This window comes from Gordionus sp. m RMFG-2023, chromosome 3 (genome assembly GCF_954871325.1).
Source record: "Gordionus sp. m RMFG-2023 chromosome 3, tfGorSpeb1-WG-v2, whole genome shotgun sequence".
Lineage (NCBI taxonomy): Eukaryota > Metazoa > Nematomorpha > Gordioida > Chordodea > Parachordodidae > Gordionus > Gordionus sp. m RMFG-2023.
Genome location: NC_088777.1, coordinates 8,391,779 through 8,412,855, shown reverse-complemented (window position 1 = coordinate 8,412,855; position 21,077 = coordinate 8,391,779). Strand labels below are relative to the sequence as shown.

Genomic DNA, 21,077 nt, shown 5'->3' with positions numbered 1-21,077 from the left:
ATGATAACTCACGATGTTATCATTTACCATTATAATTTTAATTATATGTTATATATAAAGTCCTAGACATTATAACATGTTTTTTTATGAAAATTATTTGCCGCTTGTGGTTAAAAAAAAATTCTTATTTTAAAAATAGGTAGGTAAGGCTCGTAGTTTTACAAGCCTGATCTGAGGCGATTATTTCAATCCTCGTTCGATTCCAAGTTTGAGGGATGAATTTCAGATCGAATATTGCTCTGACGGAAAAATAAATTGATAATAGACAGAGCCAAGTCGCCAGAGTCCAACACAATTTCTATAGAGCAGGGCAGAATGGGATTAAAAATAGCGGGTTCTGGCTAGGTCCCTAATATTTTTTAAATAAATTCGGGCGGGCTTGAAAAATTAGACCCGATGGAAGATCACTTGTTAAAAATATATAACAAATTTCAGATATGGGCAGATAAAAAAAAATTAAATTCGCAAGATAATACTTCCCTCATCTTCATCTAAGCAGAATAATTATAAAAGTTTATTATACAGAATTTATTAGAAAAATGTACCAAGCATGGAAACCTAAACACCAAACTTTCTAGAAAATAATTGTTTACAAAAAAAAAATCCTTACCGTTTTGGACTCCTTCGAATGTTTTAGAGAACTTTTCTTCGAAATTGAAGACACGGACGAGATCGAACTGGCTGGCGAGGATAATAATTCCTTAGAACTTTTATATGACAAGCTTAAGAGAGGAGTCGAGTAATCGTTAGAGGATGTGGATATTTTATGCATGCAAAAAATAAGATATGATGCAGGTTTCAAAAAAAAAAGAAAAAAAATGAAAGATGTTTCTATTACACAAAGTCAAAAATTCTTATAATTAAAGAATATTTTTGAAAAAGCTATAAAAAAAAATTAAGGTATTTTGCAATTTTGCATCTTTAATAATCATTATTTTATTTTTATTTTTTTTTTATAAAAAAAAACGACAAAATAAAAAAATTATCAATTTTTACGGATGATATTTTAAAAATGCCAATAAATAATTTTTAAAAATATTTATATTATTTTTTAAAAAAACATATGCAATTTAAAGTTTTTTTTTAAAAAAAAAATGGCAAAAATTTTTGATATCGGTTTTGTATAATTAATTAAAATTACAATTTAAACTTGATTGATTTAAAAGTTTTTATTTATAAAACAAAAATAAATAGGAAAAAAAAACAAATACAAGCTTATAAGTTTAAAAAGTTATATATCATGTCAACCGTCTGGCAATAGCATCGACCTAGAATTTTAAAACTTTTGAAACATAAATAAAAATAATAGCCAAAACTTAAATAGCATGCCTATTTCAAAAAACGAATATATGACTTTTTGTATTTGATTCCTTAGAATGATTAGGATAATTTTACTCGTGTTCGTACGTACCACTCATTCGTAGTGCGAATTGTGGATCTTTTTTCCTTCTTCCTTCCTTTTCCTTCTTTCTTACTTCCTTCCTTTTTCGTTACAAACGAATAATTCGATTCGATTTAAGAATAGATCAAAAGAAATTCAAAATCTCCTAATTTTTCTCCCACAAAAATTTTAGAAAATATTTTTACGATATCTAAATCAAGATCAAGGTCGATGTCTTAGCCGTTTCATGTTGAGTAAATTTTGATTTATTTTAATCTGTAATGCTTACCATATTTCATTTTTTATAAGTAAAAAAAAAGTTGGATTAATTTTTATAAAAATTATTATTAATTGACGAAAAAAAAATTTGACAAGTTTGTGCCAAGTTATCTGTTTTATATAATTAAAAAAAAGAAGATGTTTCATAAATAAATCATATAATATAATTTTTAAATAAGAATGTTAATAAATCCATAAAAAAAAGGTAAAAGTTCATTTTTTTTAAAAAAAAATTAAACTAGTTCAAATACGTTTACCATCTAAAAAAGAAATTAGTTTCTTCATAATTCCTAGATTTTTAGAGATATTTAAATTAGTTCTATTTTATAGGTTAAAAAAAAATTTTCAATATTTTACAAAATTATTAAGTGAATTTACTCGATAGGACAAATACACCGGTCAAATATCCAATTTAGAAAAAAATTTATAAAAAGGGACATTTATGTCAGGGATTCAAATCCCTAACTTGATTCACATAACAAACATTCTTGAACAATCCAAGTTGTCATCAGAAGATAGTCTGAGATCTGATTGACTCAGGGGCGTAGTCAAAAGGGGGGGGGGGAGATTTGCCTGTTATATTAAATATCTTTTTAAGCTAATAAAAATTTCCCTCCTACACACCCCCCCCCCCAACTAAAAATTCATAATACATAAAATATATCACAAAGAATTAAAAAATGAAAACAAAATTATTTGTATAAAAATCTAATATAGCAAAAGACCCATAATAAGTGGACCTAAAGTAGTGGTGCAAAAGCGCTTCATTTTGAGCCGATGTTTAAAAACGGCTAACTCAATATTTCAGAAACATATGGACTAAGCCTCAAAATCTTGCTAATAGATATTCCATCTATAAATCTTCAGGCTTGCGTAATAATTTTCTGGATAAAATACTGAGTTAGTCGTTTTTAAAAATTGGCTCTTAAATGGAGCCATTTTGCATCGCTAACCTAAAGATCTCCTATAAAATTTATGAGGAAATCCCCTACATAATAGCCCCCCCCCCCATTACAAAAATCCTTAATATGTTTAAGAATTGACTAAAACTCTCATGCTTTCAGATAAATCCCTTAGTTTTGTTATATTAGGATGATAAAAATTCATTATATTTTAAAGGATTATAATTAATTTATATATATATATTTACGAACCTGTTGTTAGCGATGTATTTTTGTTTATTTTTGTGGAAAGAAAGATACAGTGGCAACAAAGGAAAAAGATGTTTATTTTTGTTTTAAAAAAGAGAAATTTATGTATATACTATCACTTATTATTTTTATGGAAATTTATGAAAAAAGAAATATTTGAGAAAAAAAGATTCATTAATTAATAATTAAAGAAGAAAGATCTATAATTAATTTAAAAAGTGAAGAGGTAAAAGATCTATAATTAATACTTAAAAAGGGAAAAAATTATATATAGATTTTTGGTATTTCGTTATTTCTTTCTAATAGAATTTTTGTATTTCGTTACTTTCATTTTAAGATTGGAATAGTGATGGGAAAATCGACGCTTGGCTTAACCCATGAAATTAAGCCAAATATTTCACTTTTGACATCGAGATTAAAGCTAATTTGTATGGCTTAGAATTATAAAGTTTAAGCCTATTTTTTATGACTTAACCTTATTTTATTTATAAATAGAGGGTTTCATTGGATTAAATTTTTTTACAACAATGAAGCATAGGAATTTATTCATCGGTCAAAATGTAAATTAGAGACTAAAATAAAATGATTCTATTTTTGAGGAACTTCGGCAAAAACCATTTTTATCTTTATCAATCCTGGTTTTTCTTATCGAAGTCTATACATCCATTACGGCCGCATTATATTTAGATAGAATTAGACATCCGATTCATATAATTAATGAACCCCCCCCCTCCTTTAAAAATCCTGCTTGCATTGGAAAACGATTGCATATACACACTCCAAGCAAGAAAAATTCTCATCATAAACGGTGGTGGAATGGTATGTCGCAATAGAGTCATCTAAATTTCCGGCGGTGAAATAAATAGGGGGGGGGGTGCCCTTTTAGTCAATATATGGGCAGCCTTATATTTTGGTCATGGGGGAGGGGCTCCTTGGAAATTTTGTTTCAATGATGATAAATATAATGAAGTGGGTTGAGTTAGATGATATAAAAAAAATACTTTCAAAATATATTAATAAAAGCTCTAAATTAAATACTATTACATAATCAAACTTAACCACCATCAGATTTAAAATCTTAACCAAGAAAATTGAAGATCTGCCCAACTCTGGCTAATACCCTTAATAACAATTTGCTGAGCACCACGATTTAAGCTTTATAGTATTGCTAAATCATTAAACTTTAACCAGTTCCAATGTGGCAGTCAAACTTGTTAGCTTTGCAAAATGACTCAAATCTCCAAGTTGAGCCTCATTCAAAGACCGAGACAATATTTTTAGGATAGGATTGGCTAAAGATAGGTGATTTAACAAGGCCTTAAGTTAGGAACCTTTGTGTGCCAAATTTTATCTACCCATAAAAAGTAATAGTTGCAGAACTAGACTTACTTAAATCTGTCATCGAATTAATCAGGACAATTCACTAAAATAATAACTAGCAATAATGTCAGGATAAAGGTCTCAACCCCCTCTCTGCCACTAAAGTTCCAGGAAGCAATCATAAATTAGAACACCTGTAAGTACAAAGACCTAACTCATTATCTTCAATTCATTATGCTTATGGAAGGGAATGCAATTGAATTATTTCCCAAAGTAACTTAGTGTAAATAAATAGAAACAATCACGCGAATTTTGGGTAGGAGGTTCGTCTTTCGGACAAATTTCGAGGTTTAGGTAATATTTTTAGCCAAAAATCTGGATTAAGCGTTTTTAATCGGCTAAATTGAGGTGTAAAATGGAATACCTTAAGTAATCTTAATCGTAATGAAAAGTTGATCATTATTCCACAATATATTAATATAATTATTTATTGTTTATAGCTATGTGTAAATTATCATATTTTATAATTGCGTATATAAAATGATAAAAAAATAAATTTTGTTTCAATTTTTTATAGAAAAAACTAAATAAAATAATCGGCTCGTATCAGGGCTCGATTAGGTATTATATTTTTCATCTTATTTTCGTATACTGCGCTAACTGTGAATACAGGGTTATAAATTTCGAATGTGGTGCCGGATTTAGCAATGGATAACTATTTGTTTTTTTTTGTTTTAAATTTAAGAATTGTTTTTTTCTTTTTCTAATATTCATTTTATTTATATTTCTTAAAAATTCATAATTTGATTTTAGGAATAAATAAAAGATTTTATTATCAAGAAAAAATAATTACAATTGTATAAAAAAAATTAACATCATTACCCTCTCCGAGGAAGTTTGGCACCGTTTTAATAAAAACGAAATTTGGCAAATGATAAAACAAAAATATGGTATATATTTTTTTGTAATATAAGACCAAAGAAGGTAAGGCCTTGTTTATAGTAAGCTCGAAATATCGCGATTTCGCTCGCGAAGCGTAATTCACAGAATGCAGAATGTTAAATTGTATAGCTAGGTTATCGTTTAGCGATGAATAATATTCTGTTATTACTATAAACGAGGCCTAAGATAAGTAATTTATTAGGATTAAAAAAAATTAAACATTCAAAGCATCATCAGATTTTTATTTACTAACATCCGAATTTGAATACATTTACAAAACGGTCTTATTTTCAGAAAATATAAAAAATGGTGGTATTAGAATGGGGGAAAAAAATGTATTATTTTACATTAAAAGAATATTGAATGAATGAATGAATGCCATTCAAAGGAAAACAAATGACCTTCTAAAACAATTTACAATTAAAACCAATAAATAAATAAAAAATGAAATTATTGGACCAAACTCGAATGAATTTATTTTTTTCTTCAAATTATTATTCAATAAAATAAAAAAACGTAATACATATCAAGGTCATTATCAAAGAAACTATTATAGATCAAATCATAACGAAGAATGGTTTACATTTTATAATTATATAAACCAGCCAAACCTTTAAAAATGGACATTCCCTCCCTGCCAAAATTCTAACAGAAATTTTTATCAAAAATTTTTTATGTACCTCGTGGAGGTTTGACTCTGTTTAAAAAATATTATTTAGTTTTTTTAGTTTACCTCTTCTTTAGAATAATCCTCATGCACTTTGGTGTCCCTAGAATTATCTCCGGGCAGTTGATCGGATTGTTTTTCGACGTTCTAGATAATATAAATATTAGAAAGACTGATATTTTACTTAGAGTATAATCTATACAACTTTTAAAAACATTTTTCGCTAAATTTAAGAAACAATGAAAATATATTAATCGGTTTAGGATTTTTCAATAGATTAAAGATATATAGCCGCTATAAATTATATAATACATATTAAAAAAAAATTTAATATAATATTATGTCCTAACGTCCGGTCCAGATCGGGTCGGATGAAAACCGGTATTTGGACCGGTTCGATTGTTGAAGTTCGTTATGTAAGGGATAAACTTAGAGCCGGTCCAAAACTTACGAACCCCGGATCGATTTTCAAAAAACGATATTCGATTCGAATATAAATTGTTCGTATTCGGACAAATAATACTATTCTTTTCGATTTTTACAATTATGAATAGTAAATTACTCGGCCCGTTTTAAGGAATGGAATAAGAATATTTCATTATTTGATTCGGAAATAAGTCTTTAACAATATTAAGTGCATAATTGTTGTTTTTTTATCCAAATCCTAACTAGAAAGATGTATCATTTAATTGAGTTATTATAAATAAACTTTATCGAAAAAAAACTAAGGAAAGGAGATATTAAAAAAATGAACTTGTCGAGGCATAATGTGAATTTTTTTTGCCACTTTACAGGGCTAGGGAATAAAAATATACTTATGAATGCTTTTTTATAAGATTTAGTTCCTGTTATGTAATCACTTTAGGTTTCATTGTGAAACTAGTAGAGGTCCGCGAATGGCAAACTTTTCAGGCTTGGCTTGGTTGGGATATTGTTCCGTCAAAATTAGCACCCGGTCCGGCCCGATTCTTAATAAGGTTGCCCGACACGGCCCGTTGGGCGGTATAATGGGAATTGCAGATCTCTACTAACAAATGAGATCACTATTATTATTTTTTAAACTTACAAAGCTACATATGCCGGTACTCCTTCTCTTTTCCCTAAGGTGACGTTTGCTTTCAAGGGTAGGAGGAATACTATTGGAGGTTGCATTGGTGGGGAAGACTTGAGGAGGCTTACCAGATAATTCCATTTTGTTAGCCGTTGTTCCAGCTTTGCGTTCCTCGAGAGCCTTCTGCCTTTGCTCCTCCAAAATTTTTCGTCTTTCCTCGTAATCTAGAAAACAAAATATTCAGTAGGAGAATCTTTAAGTAGGAATCGGAGAGAAATTAGTGCAACTATTTTTATTGGGTCAAAATTTGGCAAATTTATGTGATTTTTCTTCGTAAAAAATTATTACGGGCCTGTTCGGAAGGACACCTGGCACAAAAATAGTTTCAAGAATCTTAACGGGCCGGTTCGGTCCGATGTTGGCGGTATAAATCAGAGATGCAACCGATGACCATGATATCGGTCAGAATGGGCCGATACTTTTAATTATTTTAATTTCAATTAATTTAAGGTATGTTTGGTGTTAGTTGAAAAGTCATCTCGATTTATATAGAAGTGGGACAGTTTAAGAAAAGAAAAATATTTAAATCTTGTTGGTTAGTAAATGTCATCATAAAAAAATAATTAAGAAATGAACACAAGTGTAGAAATGGAAATTAAAAGGAACTGCCAAAAAAGTGATAATTAATCCAGTAAGGTTTTTTCCCAATCAATATCTGTGATCTGGTATAAAATATTTTTTCTTTTAAAACAGAAGAGGGAGGGGAGATTTTATAATTTTAAACTTTTACTTTATTTTTTTTTAAAAAATTCTTAAATAAATTACTTACAAAATAAGACGATAGCAATTATATTCATCCGAAAAATCAATATTGGCAAAAATTCAAAAATAGACTCTAAAGTAGAAACAAATAAGATTGCCAAAAGAAGCGTTAATAGAGGTATTTATCTGCATAGGAACTAATTTTCAAGCCCGGCCCAAAGCAGATCTCTAAGAAGTATTATAATCTAAAGCTTATAAACCCTTAGGAAGATATATTTTTAAATTAGACGAGAGGTTTAACAAAAACAATAAATAAATTTAAGCTAATATTGGGTTAGATGCATGAGTTCTTCTAGATTTTAATCTGTTTGAAAAAGCTGGTGAGAGGGCATAAAGAATACACACTAAGGTTGTGTATAAATAATGTTTCTTTAAGTATATATTATTTAATTTACGTGTTATAGAGGATTAGAATTATTGCCCAACTGCTTCAAGTTATAAATATCCTTAACTAATTGAAGTTAATATTTTTTTAAAAAACTAAGTAATTGAAAATATGTCTAAAAAATAATAATAAAATTTTTATAAGGATGTTCTAAATTTTAAGCGAAATAAATTATTTTTAAAAAAATTTCTAACAATTTACATTGATAGACTAGATTAGATGGGATCCTACATTCTGCGTGATAGAAGGACTTTTTGGAGCAAGAAAAAAAAAGATTACAAAGATTTTACTATATATATTATTTATTAATATACATATACATTCATAAATAAAAACTGAATAAAAGGTTAATTAAAATTGTATGGTAGCGTATTTTAATGTTATAGTTATGGTATAAATCATAGCTGGTGGTATGCTATAAAAAAAAATAGATGGATACATTGAAAAATTAAATTATATATGAACGAACAAAATTAGATTGGTTATATCGGATCTATAATCGGCCGATATCAATTCAATATCGGATCGGGTAAGCTTCCAAAAAGTTATCGATACACCTCTAGTTCACTTATGACCACAAAAATTTGTGATTCTTTAAATAGCTAGCTATGGGCATAAAAATTGGATTGATTATTTTTTAAACGAGATATTAGCCATAACTTTATCACATTATAAATTTACCTTTAACGGGCCTTCTGTTCGTAGAACTATTGGATCCACCATTACTTTGACTACTGCTCGTATTGGTGTCGTTGCTAATATTGCTTTCATTGTTTTTGAGTAAGGGAAATACTCTGGCAGTTTTTTCTTCCATTTTTTGAGCGATGTTTAATATCGAGGAGGAGGAAGAAGTCGGAAGTTTTTGTGAAGGCTTGGAAAAAAAAATAATTGTCAATAATGAAGGATTAGTTTAGCATTCGACATTTTACCCCATACCCGAGGTAAAATGATTAAAACAAATATCAATAATTGAACCTGTAAGGCAAGCACAACAATCCCGTTTAATAAATTAATAATGGAGTTAGAAAAATGTGGTGTTATCATCTATTAATAACATTTGCACGTTCATTTATAATACATTTTTAAATATTCTCGAGATTAAAAATAAAAGCAAGTTGTAAATATAAAATTTATAAAAAGGAAACATATTTGGCACGTAAAGATATTCTAAAATTTTATAATTTTCTTTATTATTTATAGAATTTTACCTTGCAGTTTATGTTTTTAAAAAATGAAAAATCAAAGGAATAATATAATGGACTTTGACTCTTAAATAAAATTGTCAGAAACCCGTAGGCGTTTTAATTTTTTTTTAAACATACGCGGGCCGGGACTAGAATTTTTTTTTAAATACCAGGGCCGGACCTGGCCAAATATTTTAAAAAACCATTACTATCTATAAAAATTTAAAATTAATAAAAAGAATTTTTTTTTAAATTCCGACTGAGCCTTGTAAATGCTACCTCTGTTTTTAATTAGATATATGTACATAAGTCATTTTAAAAAGGAACATATTTAGCAGAAAACAGATAGTTTATTGAATAGTTTTGTTAAGTTACGCCCTAACATGAATTCAAATTAAAGTGGTTAAACTTACTTCGTCTTTGGTTATTTTCGAGGTTGTAATTTGTTTTTCGTTACCGGGAGAATTCGATCTTATATCGATTTCTTCTAACTGCTTTTCGGCTGCTTTAATATCTTCGGCACTGACACCCTATAATTAAAATATTTTCGTAAAAGCTATATTCGAAAAAAGGGAATATATAAATGAACAAAAAAAATAATGATTTTAAAAAAAACAATATTTTAAAGATGAGATTTTTAAGGCACAAAACCAATTACATCAAAAATATCCTATTCAGAGTCAAAACGAGAAAATGATATTCAAAAAGTTTCAGGACGAACATGAATGATCCAGAGCTTAAAAATTATGAGAATTTGTAAATTAAAAGTAAAAAAATGGAATATAAACTTGGGTAGATCTTCTAGATTCTCGGGCCCGTTTAGATCTAGCCTTTCTTTGAGCCTCGGAGGCAACCTCTCTCTGAGAAGAAACCTGGTCGGAAAGGACCGAAGATGCTGACGAAGCCAATGACGATTGCTGTAGACCTATGTTAGCTGAAGATGGTGTTCTCCTGGGGAGTGACGTATTTTTACAAAGTTAAAATGTCGAAATAATTTGGGGGGAAAAATGTAGGGCGAAAAAATATTTGGGTCCAGGAGAGGGGGGGGGGCTAAGGAAAGAATCTTTTTAAAAATTTCACGAGGAAAAGTTTTTTTTATCTTTATAAAACCTTATGACATATATAGACACTATACTAATTTATATATTACAGTATTCAATAAAAAAAATAAAGGCCAAAATATATATTTATAACTAAGGGAAAATATTTTATAGTGCAGTAAAAAAAATATCGGGTAAGCAATGGAAGACACTGGAAACGTATTGTCGTGTGGGTAAGATCATTACCGTTCGGATCTGGATATAATATCAGTGGATCTAGGAGGGAACGAATCATAATTTATTATGGTTATTTTTTAAAAATAATATTGAATCTCTTTTTTTAAAAAAAGAGCATATAGATCCAATTGACTTATACTTCAAAATATAACGTTTTCGACAGGGAAGGCTTCTTTAGATCGCAACAAAATGGCGATCCAAATATATGAAACAATGAAATGTAGAAGATAAAATTGACACTACTTTAGTTTTCATCTTAAAATATTTTTTATCATCTGCTACATTTCACCGCCTCGAATAATTGTTTCGCCATCTCGAAATAATTGGATAAAAAATTATCAAATGGGCCCTCTCACCAGATATGACCGATCTTTTAAAAGAAATTTATCAGAGCGAAAGGTCCTTGAGTAAGCACAAGTTCGAAAAGGACCAAAAGATATACCACCTTTCATTGACATGTCATGGCATAATAGATCGACACATAATTTAAAAAGATAAGCGTGTCAACGTTATATAAGTATCGTGAAGAATGCCTCTTTTTGTCAGAGTCCATCATTAAAAACAAAACAATTATACAAATTGGAACTCTAAATACAAAATCATTTCCACCTTTTGAGTGGTGACTGATAAAAAGCTATTTATTAGTTTTGATGTTTAAAAAAGGAAAGTTTTCTATATCAATTTCGGAATTTGCATGCTTAAATGATAAATATAATTATTTCATGTAGTAATACATTGAATAAATTGTGATCTGGTGTTATAAGAACTTACATTTTTAGTCAACTATAACTATATGAAAAATTATAAATTTGCAAAACATTCGGGTTAGATAAAGATCTAAATAATTCTAATTTCATTCCAATAGTCGCATCAACTAGCGGCTCTTTTTCACCTTTAACATTTAAGTTTTAAAAAAAAATCCAGACGGTAAATTTAAGACATTTCGCCGAGAAGAAGCGAAAGAATTTTTATATATTAGAAAAAAAATACAAATCAAATTTTTTTTTTAAATATTTATACCTCTTTTACAATTGTTAAATCCATAATTATCTTTTTCAATACAACTTTTTAATTTTATTTTAATGTTATTTTTTTTTATACATGCTATTTTTATATATATTTTAAATAAAAAGGAAAAAAATATTACAACATGCACAAGTCACTCACGTTAACTAAAAATATTAAGTCAAGCAAATTAAAAAAAAAAATAGAGTTTTTATTTTCTTTGTAAAAAGATTAATCGATAAATAAAACCTGTCGCCATGGGGCAAAGCATAAAACGGGAAATAGTAATGAGGATTGAGTTTGTTGATGATTTGATTCAATTGAACGCTATCTCCGTTATTCGATAATGTTCCACCGGAGTTAAGGTTGGAACCATTAAAGATGGTGGATTGTTGATTGGCATTACCATTGGTGTTACATGGGATAACGTTGACCATTTTATTGTTAAGTTGGTTGCCGACACTACCTAGAGGATTTGTGTGGCAATTTTGTTGATATTTCTTGAGCAAGGCAGTGAAATGGGAGACCGTGCTATTATTATTGGGGGAAGTGGGCGAGACGCAAGAAATTGTGAGGTATTGGGATTGAGAGTTTAGAGAATCATTTGGCTCGTTTGATCTATTAGAGTCCAAAGAATTAGGATTATGGGAAGGGTTTTTGGGATTGGCGATGTCGGGAAAATAAAAGGTTTTCGCGAGTAGTTTGGGGCTTACGCTGGAATTAAGATTGTTGAGATTATCAGTATTAATATTACCACCGATATTATTATCATTAATGGTAATGTCTTCTTTAACGAGGTTCAGAGAAGTAGGTCTGTTAAGGGGGCGGTGGCCAACGTCTAGGACATTCGTCCTAAATTGATCAGTAAGATGACCATTCAACGGTTTTTCTCCTTCTATTATTCCATTGTTAGAGTGTTTAAATCCGGAGAAGGGTAGTGTTTGGCGGGACGGAAACGAGAACTTAAATGCCTTTTCGGGGCTTGAAGGGCTAGAGCTCTCGTCACCGTTGTTGCATTGCGTCGAATTATTATTATTCGTGGTGAAGCCTTTATTCAATACTAGATTGCTACGCTTAAACGAATTTATAGTGCTTTCGCTTTGATTGGGACTGTTGTCATCGCCCACGAATCTGTACAAAGTCCTTTTGTTCGGGTTTTGATTGCCCATACTATCGGTTGGTTTATGGTCGTTAGAATTTTTAATGAAGGAATTAATGGGATTATTATAGAGAACAGGGGAGCAAGAAGTGTTAAGTGATTGAGTGGTATTAGTAGAATGATTTTGAGTCAGACTCGTTTTAGTTGGGTTACTGTTTTCGTTATTAATCATGCCACTATAAATATAGGGTGGGGGGGATTGGAATTTTTTGTTAGTGTTTTATCGGTAATATAATTGGCGGGAAAAAATATATGGTAGCATGCTTCTTTTAGTATATTATTAAATTAATAGTGAAAATAAATGTAATCAGGCCCGTTTAGATGCAAATTAAAATGTAAAAGATTTTAAAAAAGTGTTTATGCTACTTGTTAAAAATTTGTATTAAAATAATATTGATGAATTGAGATTGAATGACAAAGTATGTCCTTTCCTAAAAATGCGACTAATCGCATCAAAGCAAATGCTTTATAATTTCAATTACTTTTTGGGGGAAAATAAAATAGGATGTCGTGATAAGATTCCTCCAAACAATTTGCAAGAAGGTAACAAAATTAGCGAATAAGCAAGGAGTTAAAATGGACTCATAATATTTTAATTTAAAAAAAAAAGATTAATAAAATAAGAATGTAACTTAGGAATAATGGAAGGTTGGGAATACTTGGTGAGTAATCCGCCTAACATTGTGTTGTTGTGAGTAGACGAGCTACTACTACTAGACGAAGATATAGAAAGTCGGGTGTTCATAGGAGTAAATGTATGTTGTTGAGGTTTGACGGTGTTGGCCGGAGTCTGATTTTAACGAATAGTTATAAATTATTCGTGATATTTACCTGATTTTTTTTTAAAAAAATCATGGCCTCGTATTCCAGTTTGTATAAGTTTTAAAAAATAAATCAAAAGTTTTTATTTTTAAAAAGTAATTTTGGAGTATAATTTCGCACATATATACTATATATGTATATCAATAGAGGCTTATCAAATCTGAGTTTTAGCAAAATTTGTAGTGCGGAAAACCTCGATTTTAAATAAAGTTCAGAAGTACCTACCCTTTGAATTTCAGATAATTTTTCAGCGAACCTTTAAATTACTCTATATTTATATTCAATTTTTTCACTGAAATTGTCTAAAATTTAATAGGTACTTTCCTATACATATTAGAATTACGATTTTTAAAATAGCGCTCTATATAAATGATTTAAATTTTATGCATTCGCTAAAAAAAACCCGAGTCAATAAAACTTTGCCCTAAATTTGCTAAACCCCTACGACATATTTAAAAAACCAAAAAGTAAACTGCAAGAAGGGTTTCATTAGAAAAACCTTTAAAAATAAAACTATAAAATAAAAATGGTATAATTTAAGTCACTTGCCTGTAGAGGAGTTACAAATGAGCTTGGTTTTTGGTGCTGAGTTACAGGGCTTGTTCCTGTAAAGGTTACGGTTGATTTCTCTATAAATTATTTATTTAAAAAAAAACAATTAGTATATTTGGCTAGAAAAATATACTTCATGTCATTCATAACATGATAATAATTAAAATAAAAAGTATCGCCGATTATTCTTTCCTAAAGTAAACAAAAACAGAACAAATGCTTATTTCTATATTCCCGGAAATCATATAAATAACACGGATGCACATTTATTTGGTGATGGCTAATTCTAAAATTTTTTTTAAAAAACGACCTCAAGCAATACTAAACCCCGAAAAATATTACTTAGCGCGAATCCTTTAACAAATCCATGCCAAATAGTCACAGAAGTTACGAAACTGGATAAAGTGAAAAACTATTTAATGTGCCATCTGAGAGCTAACTTACAAAAGAAATTCCTTAAAAAAAATTAGCCACTTTCCATTTTTTTGGATAGATTGGACTCCAAAAATAGCTACCTGCTTGACCGTGTAAATCTCTTCCGGATATAATTATAAATTCTCGGCAGCCTTCTTTCTGAAAATTCCCACAAATTTCTCGTATGTTATTGTTTCTTTCTCTCTAGTAAACAATAAACAACTATTTAAATACTTCATATTGATATGGGAAGCGGATTTCGTATGTATTTTAACATTAAAAGGTTTATTTTCTAAATTTTCCTTATATTTTAAATATATTCGATTTTTTGTAATGACTGGACAATAGGATTTCATCCATTGTTTTTCCTTTATTATAATAGTGTAAAGTTAGATGAACATATTATCAACTTTTCCGCCACAACATATGACCCCAAATATTTGTATAAAGATGACCACTTTAAGTTGGTGACAGCACTTTTCGTAAATCTGCATTTAATAAATAGAATGTTCAAAACAGCCGTTTATTGCTTACTAGAGGAAAAAAAATGTCGACAGATCAAGAAATTTATAAATACTAAAAAAAAGGCCATCGATGGGCTTCAGGAGGCTCTTTAAATTTTTCAGGGTATTGCCCCCCCCACCAATTAAGCTACTGGGTACCCATAAATAAAATTTACCAACTTGATATGACGATTCTTTTGAGGCTGTTCTTAGTTGGCACATATTATTGCTAGCCTTATAAAGCTTCGCCATTTCCTTGGCAACTATCTGGCAAGGATTTTTCTAAAGAATATGTGACTCGCTTTTTCATATCTTAATATGTTTAGCGTTACTTTGAATAAGGGGTCTGCAAACCTCAACGCAACGACTCGATTCGTAGCTTGGGGTGGGAAAAGTGTGGATATTTTTTATTTTTAAGTAGGGAGGGACCGTAGTAAAATTCGAATAGTTCGGGTTGGGTTTGAAACTATCTTTTTTTCAGGTAGGGTTGGAAATATGAAATTAATCTTATTTTCGGGCTGAGTACGGAAAATGAGTTTCCTCCTAACCCTACATTCATAATTAGCGCGAACTATATATAAAACGCTATATTTTTGTATTCACCGCCGCGATTTCACTCTAACTGTAAGAAATTACCCTGCATTCACAGTTACCACTCTTATATACTTAGCCGCTAATTCGCGTTAACTGAGAATGCAGGGTAAGGCTGCATATATACTTTGGGGGACGGCATTGGTATGCATCGCGAAAAATACAAGATGGAATATTTAAACCAAAGCATATATATTAAGCTTTCACATTCGATCTGATTCTAAATTTATACCGACATACTTTGTTTTTATATGTTAACGCGTGCTAGATTTTAATAATTTTTATTTTCAAAGTGTCCCATTATAAACGCAAAATGATGTAAATAATACCCTTAGTATTTCCCACTCCAATCCTACTATCCGCTAATTTTACTGCATTGTTCAGCTTATTTTCTCCCTTTTTGAGGTGGTCGTCGGAATGGTGGGACGAGGACGTAGAGCTGGTGTTGGAAGTAGAGGCCTCACTAGAATCCTCAGATTCTGAGCCTGAATCCGATGTTTCTTTATTGGCGATAGGTTTGCCGATTTCTTTTTTGTTGATGGTGGTGAGCATTTTAGGCTTCGTAACTTTTGTTAAGATAAGGATTGATTATAAAATTGTTTAAAACAATTTGTTACAATATAGAAACAAGGCAAATTATAAAAATATGACAAATAGATTAACAAGGATAAAGAAAAATACTAATAAATCATGCTCATATTTCTATAAGCTATGATTCAAAGTTCATCGACTTTAGGTGAAATTTCTTAGATTTACAGTACCCAATATTTAAAGGTTATTTCAGCCCTTGACCTATAAGGATATAAAAAGGGGTGAAAATAGTATCTACAACAAAAAACAGCATTTAGAATTTAATTACCCAAAATAATAATTTTAAAAAATTTCCAGCATTTGGAGGTATGAATTAAAATTTGGTACTTGTAATTTTTTCTTCCGTGGCGTGTACAGTGGGTTGTGGTGTAGTTTTAGCAGTTATGCTGTATTTAACCTTCGCCACTTCGGGTTTTTCTACGTCTTTTGCCGCGATATTTGCTGTCCATTTTTGTTTATAATAATGATATAATTTTTTTTATCTATTAAGTTGATAGTAAAATCTAGGGCCCTTTAGGCATATAACTCAGTCGAGCCCAATGACATAATAACTACTTAGATCGATGATTCATTCATTTAAAATGTGTATCAATAAATATTTATAAAAATTATTATATGGGAAAAACAAAATGGCAAGTTACCAGCTGATTTGTAAAAAAGCGATGTTTGTTTAACATGTATAATGTATGAATCGTCCGTCTCGATAAGTATTATATGTTATGCTAGAGTCACTTATGCAGACCGAGCCTAACCTCAGCAAAGATTTTAATAATTTTATATCTTCCTAATATTTTATAAATAATCCCTTCATTTTTTTTTATAAAAATAAACAAAATCTCTTATTTTTCTCTAGTGCTCATAAAAACTTTTTTCTTCAAAATTAAATAAAAATTTGCTATGTTTTTTTGAAAAAAGGGAAAAAAACAAACATTGTTTTTTGAATGTTTTCTATTATTAACACAATTGTTGCAAATTTTTCATTATTTACAATCATTTTTTAATTTTTCAAATTAGTTAGATTGTGTTACTTAAAAAAGCTAACTTAGTTTTTAAAATGATTAAAAATAACAGGCACAGTCCTCCGGGAATTCAGCCTTTGCCCGACTCTGCCAAATTTTTACCCGGCCTTGCTTCAATTTTATTTTACTAAAGTTGAGGTTGCCTCAGCCTGTTATTTTTAAATACAAGTAACCCGAAATATATAAAAATAAACAACTATTTATAATAATTGGGATGTGTTACACTTTATGGATTATCACTTCTATCAAATATCAGAATTTATCAATAATCCGGCCAAATAATATTTTTGCTCGGCCAGGCCCAATTTTTTAGGTGACCCGGCCCGGCAAGATGGGCAGAGTATTGCAGACCTCTAGTCCCTATAATTAGTTATCAATTAATATTACCCTATATCTTATGCCATAATAATCAAATTAATGAATTGTGCAATTGGTATCCATACATATATGCAATAGATACTGCTTTTCGGCATATTTTTGTTCCCATCCATTTTCAAAAAATGGATCTCTGCAAACTTAAGCATATTCACGTGTCATTAATAGAAACGGCATTGAAAATCTTGAAAAATGTTCTTCAAATCTTTTTTCAATAGAATGATGTCCTTTGCGTTTGGTTTCATTAATCATGAAATAATTCATCAATAACAGAGTTCGATAAAAAAAAATACTCTGATAAATAAAGTTTATATTTTTAAAAATTATTTTCATTTTAAAGTTGAAGGAAAATGATACTAAAGTCAAAAAATTATCATGTTTATATTAAGAAAATATGCGATGATACAATTTGAATAATTGATAAATTAATTTGATAAACAAAAAAGTATTAGAAATGAGTGATATAATCGCAAAGTTAATGTCACAGCATTATTGACATATATAAGTGCCAGCAGGGTGTTCTTTTCGCTGTAGTTTAAATAAACGCATAAGAAAAATGGAAAAATTCTTTAAAGATTTCAATTCGAGAATAAATGAGAAATCATTGTTTATCAAACGAGGTTGTATGTTTATTTTTCTTCAAAATTTTGTGTTTTTATATTGAATTAAAAGAATTTGCAGAAAGTGTTGAAGGAAGATCTGAAGAGTTCAATTTCAAGGTTAGCAATGTCATTTCTAATAAAGACAGGTGGTGAATACGAAGATATTTGTGAGAATATATCTTTTCGAAAATAGATGCAGTGCAACCAAGCGATTACGAAGTATTGCCCCTTATTACTCTTTCCCACCCCATCAATAGACACGAAAGTTATAGATATGATAGTAGATGTCGTGCATATATTCCATACACTTTATAATAAATATAAATCGGGCAATAAATAATTTTCTATTTTTAAAACAAAAAAAAACTTTGGCTTAATTTCTTGACGCCCGCCGCTATTTTTCCAGACTCGATTGATGACGATGAGGTAGTTAAGGATGACGAAGATGCTGACGAGGAAGAAGCTGTTTCCTCTTCGTGAGGTACTAGATCGGTTAGATATTTATTTGAAATATATGATGTTTTATTTTTAAGAATAATAAATAATGGTTTACTTATCTGCATAATTTTGTTTTATAATATTTTTATTTTTTCTAGACCGTTGGGCAGGTGTCAAGAGAATTCTTAATATAAAAGCAATCCAACTAAGACGATAAGGCCAATTAAAATTACTTTTTTTTAAAAAAAATGACTAGACTTAGACCCTCCTTGCGAGAATTGGGGGGAAATATTGTTTGTAGACATTTAATATTGAAGATATAAATAATTTTGATGTAAGGTTGAAATTTCAGAACGATCGATGGTAAAATTCCTCAATAAATTTATAGAATATTTAATTACACTAACCTTCCGCTTTAAATTTCTTATTGTTGGCTCCGCCCGATAGATTTATGTTACGTTCGCTAGCGTGATCTTCGGTATTCAATCGAAGTTTTTCGACTCCGCTCATCCGAGACACGGTTGTGGAATGAGTTTCGCTCTCGGCACCGAGGGGTTGCGCTTGTTTGCTTTAGGTAGGGAGATAGGAAGAGTTTAAATAATATAGTTTAAAAAATGAATGAGGAAGGAGTAAGAATGGAGGATTCTTTTTACAAATATTCATTTTTTTGTAATGAAAATGAAACCTTTTAATGGGAATATTGTGAGTAATATTGACGGTCGTTTTCGTGGGTGCTAAAATTGTTGTCATTTTTTCTTTGCATAGTTTGTTTTCATTCTGTTAAGGAAGAAAAAAATTATTATATTTTTTTAGCGTAATCTAAAGTCGCTTAAGAGGAAAGGGAGCTCCAAATTTTAAATAAAACCGATTTCTTTCTTTTTTTTCAACGGTTACTTGAAAATGAACCATTTCTTCGTTCAAAAAAGGGAAAAACATTTCATAAATGTGATCAAAATTGTGGTCCGGTCAAATCAAAAAGTGATTTTTCAAGTTTCTTAAGTCCAAACCGTCCCATCCGAAATCTTCTTAAGTCGAGTCTTTGAGGATCATAATGATCCGGGAAAACCTAAAATCATACAGAGTAAGGCTTCAGCTAGATTCCATTCGCTTTCTAAACTCAAGTATAGCCAACCACTTTTTCTGAAAATATTTTCGAATTGTGGAAAAGAGAATAAATTGATGTTTTTAAAAAATATATATTAAGTGTAGCTTAATGCGAACTAAGAAGTTAGAAGCGTCATTGTGGAGGATGGGGGCTATTGAGGGCGCGAACCGCGAGAAGATTTTTTTTTTAAAAAAATACAAATCTTGAAGCAAAAACTAAAAAGATAAATAATTGGTTCACCCAGTGAGCTCCGGCAAACTGACAATTCTAGCGATACCTTTGAGCGAAATAAACACAATATGGAAGACTGCTCATTATTAAAAAACAAAATGTTTTGAAATTTGAAATAAAAGTTCTAGGAACATAATAAGCGATTTTTTTTAAAAAAAAAATCCGGGTTTTCTTTAAAAATTCGAACCCACGGATACTATAGAATAGATTGTCCGGCTTATAATTTCTTAAACTACCGAAAAATAAGCAGTGATTTAAATTAATCTTAATTTTAGAACCATTAATTTTTTTTTTTTAAAAAAAGAAAATTTGCTGTTTCGCTAGTAAAATCCTTTTTTCCGTCTATTTCATTTCATTTCATCTTTTACCTTTTTCTCACATTCAGATTTATTTGCATTTTATTTTTTTTAAAAAAAACTTTGTTCTAAATTGTTATCAAATTATTTAATACTTTGATATCGTCCATGTAACGAGCCATAGCGTTGTCACCGACTTCAGCAGGTATTAAGGACTTTGGTTTAAAAAAAATAATTTATTATTATTTATCTTCTAAATAAATAGATATCAAAATTTCTAAAAAAGTTTATATTATCATTTCTTGTATGTTATAATAAATGGACAATTTGATTTCCATATTATCTAGCTCTATCATTATCGTTTTCATATTTTTCGTATCCTTTCACAACCAAAGATGAAAATTTGATCGTAATCCAACTTAAAAAAAATATGCTAATAAAAATGCAAATTTCTATTTGATTTTCAACGATACATTTCTTTATTCCACCTTTCCTTTCTTTCTAACTCCACTAACGAGTAGTATAAAATTTACAGAATTATCTTTGAGCCCGGGATCTGCCCCGTGGTTTAACAACGTTCTAACAGCCTCCTTTTGATTCCAATGACAGGCCGCATGAAGAGGAGTCCATCCGTCGTAATCGCGAGCGTCTATATTGACGCCGGCTTCCAAGAGCAATCTTGATTTATTATTTATATTCATATATTTTTAAGAAAATTTAAAAATAATAATAACTCTATTTGATTTAATGAGTGATTCCCTTTTAGCGAGATTTTGTTTTAAAAAACCTTTCACTTAAATTACGTCTAGCTTTCTTCGGCAGTGAAGTTACAAATGAAAAATCCCCCCCCCTCATAATAAATTTATATAGCTTCTCATTATCAATGAAAAGGCCAGCCGACAATGTAGGGTTTGA

At 29.8% G+C, this 21,077-nt stretch overlaps 1 protein-coding gene across 5 annotated transcripts in view; it reads right to left on the bottom strand.

Moving 5' to 3' along the window:
- The window catches only part of LOC135927242 (protein phosphatase 1 regulatory subunit 12A-like), a 51,484-nt gene that overhangs the window by 7,442 nt on the left and 22,965 nt on the right, over nt 1–21,077 (bottom strand). Inside the window, exons 5-19 of one of the 5 annotated variants that reach the window (XM_065463194.1) lie at nt 20,696–20,840; nt 20,318–20,377; nt 19,216–19,307; nt 18,938–19,098; nt 18,460–18,576; nt 16,424–16,537; nt 15,835–16,071; nt 13,995–14,074; nt 13,256–13,413; nt 11,714–12,634; nt 9,971–10,133; nt 9,596–9,712; nt 8,680–8,869; nt 6,807–7,015; nt 5,807–5,887 (exon numbers count right to left, since the gene is read on the bottom strand). In XM_065463194.1, the coding sequence (XP_065319266.1) occupies nt 5,807–5,887; nt 6,807–7,015; nt 8,680–8,869; nt 9,596–9,712; nt 9,971–10,133; nt 11,714–12,634; nt 13,256–13,413; nt 13,995–14,074; nt 15,835–16,071; nt 16,424–16,537; nt 18,460–18,576; nt 18,938–19,098; nt 19,216–19,307; nt 20,318–20,377; nt 20,696–20,840 (2,845 nt within the window). The remainder of the gene's footprint in view (nt 1–5,806; nt 5,888–6,806; nt 7,016–8,679; nt 8,870–9,595; nt 9,713–9,970; nt 10,134–11,713; nt 12,635–13,255; nt 13,414–13,994; nt 14,075–15,834; nt 16,072–16,423; nt 16,538–18,459; nt 18,577–18,937; nt 19,099–19,215; nt 19,308–20,317; nt 20,378–20,695; nt 20,841–21,077) is intronic. The other 4 variants (XM_065463195.1, XM_065463196.1, XM_065463197.1 and 1 more) reach the window with 4 other exon arrangements.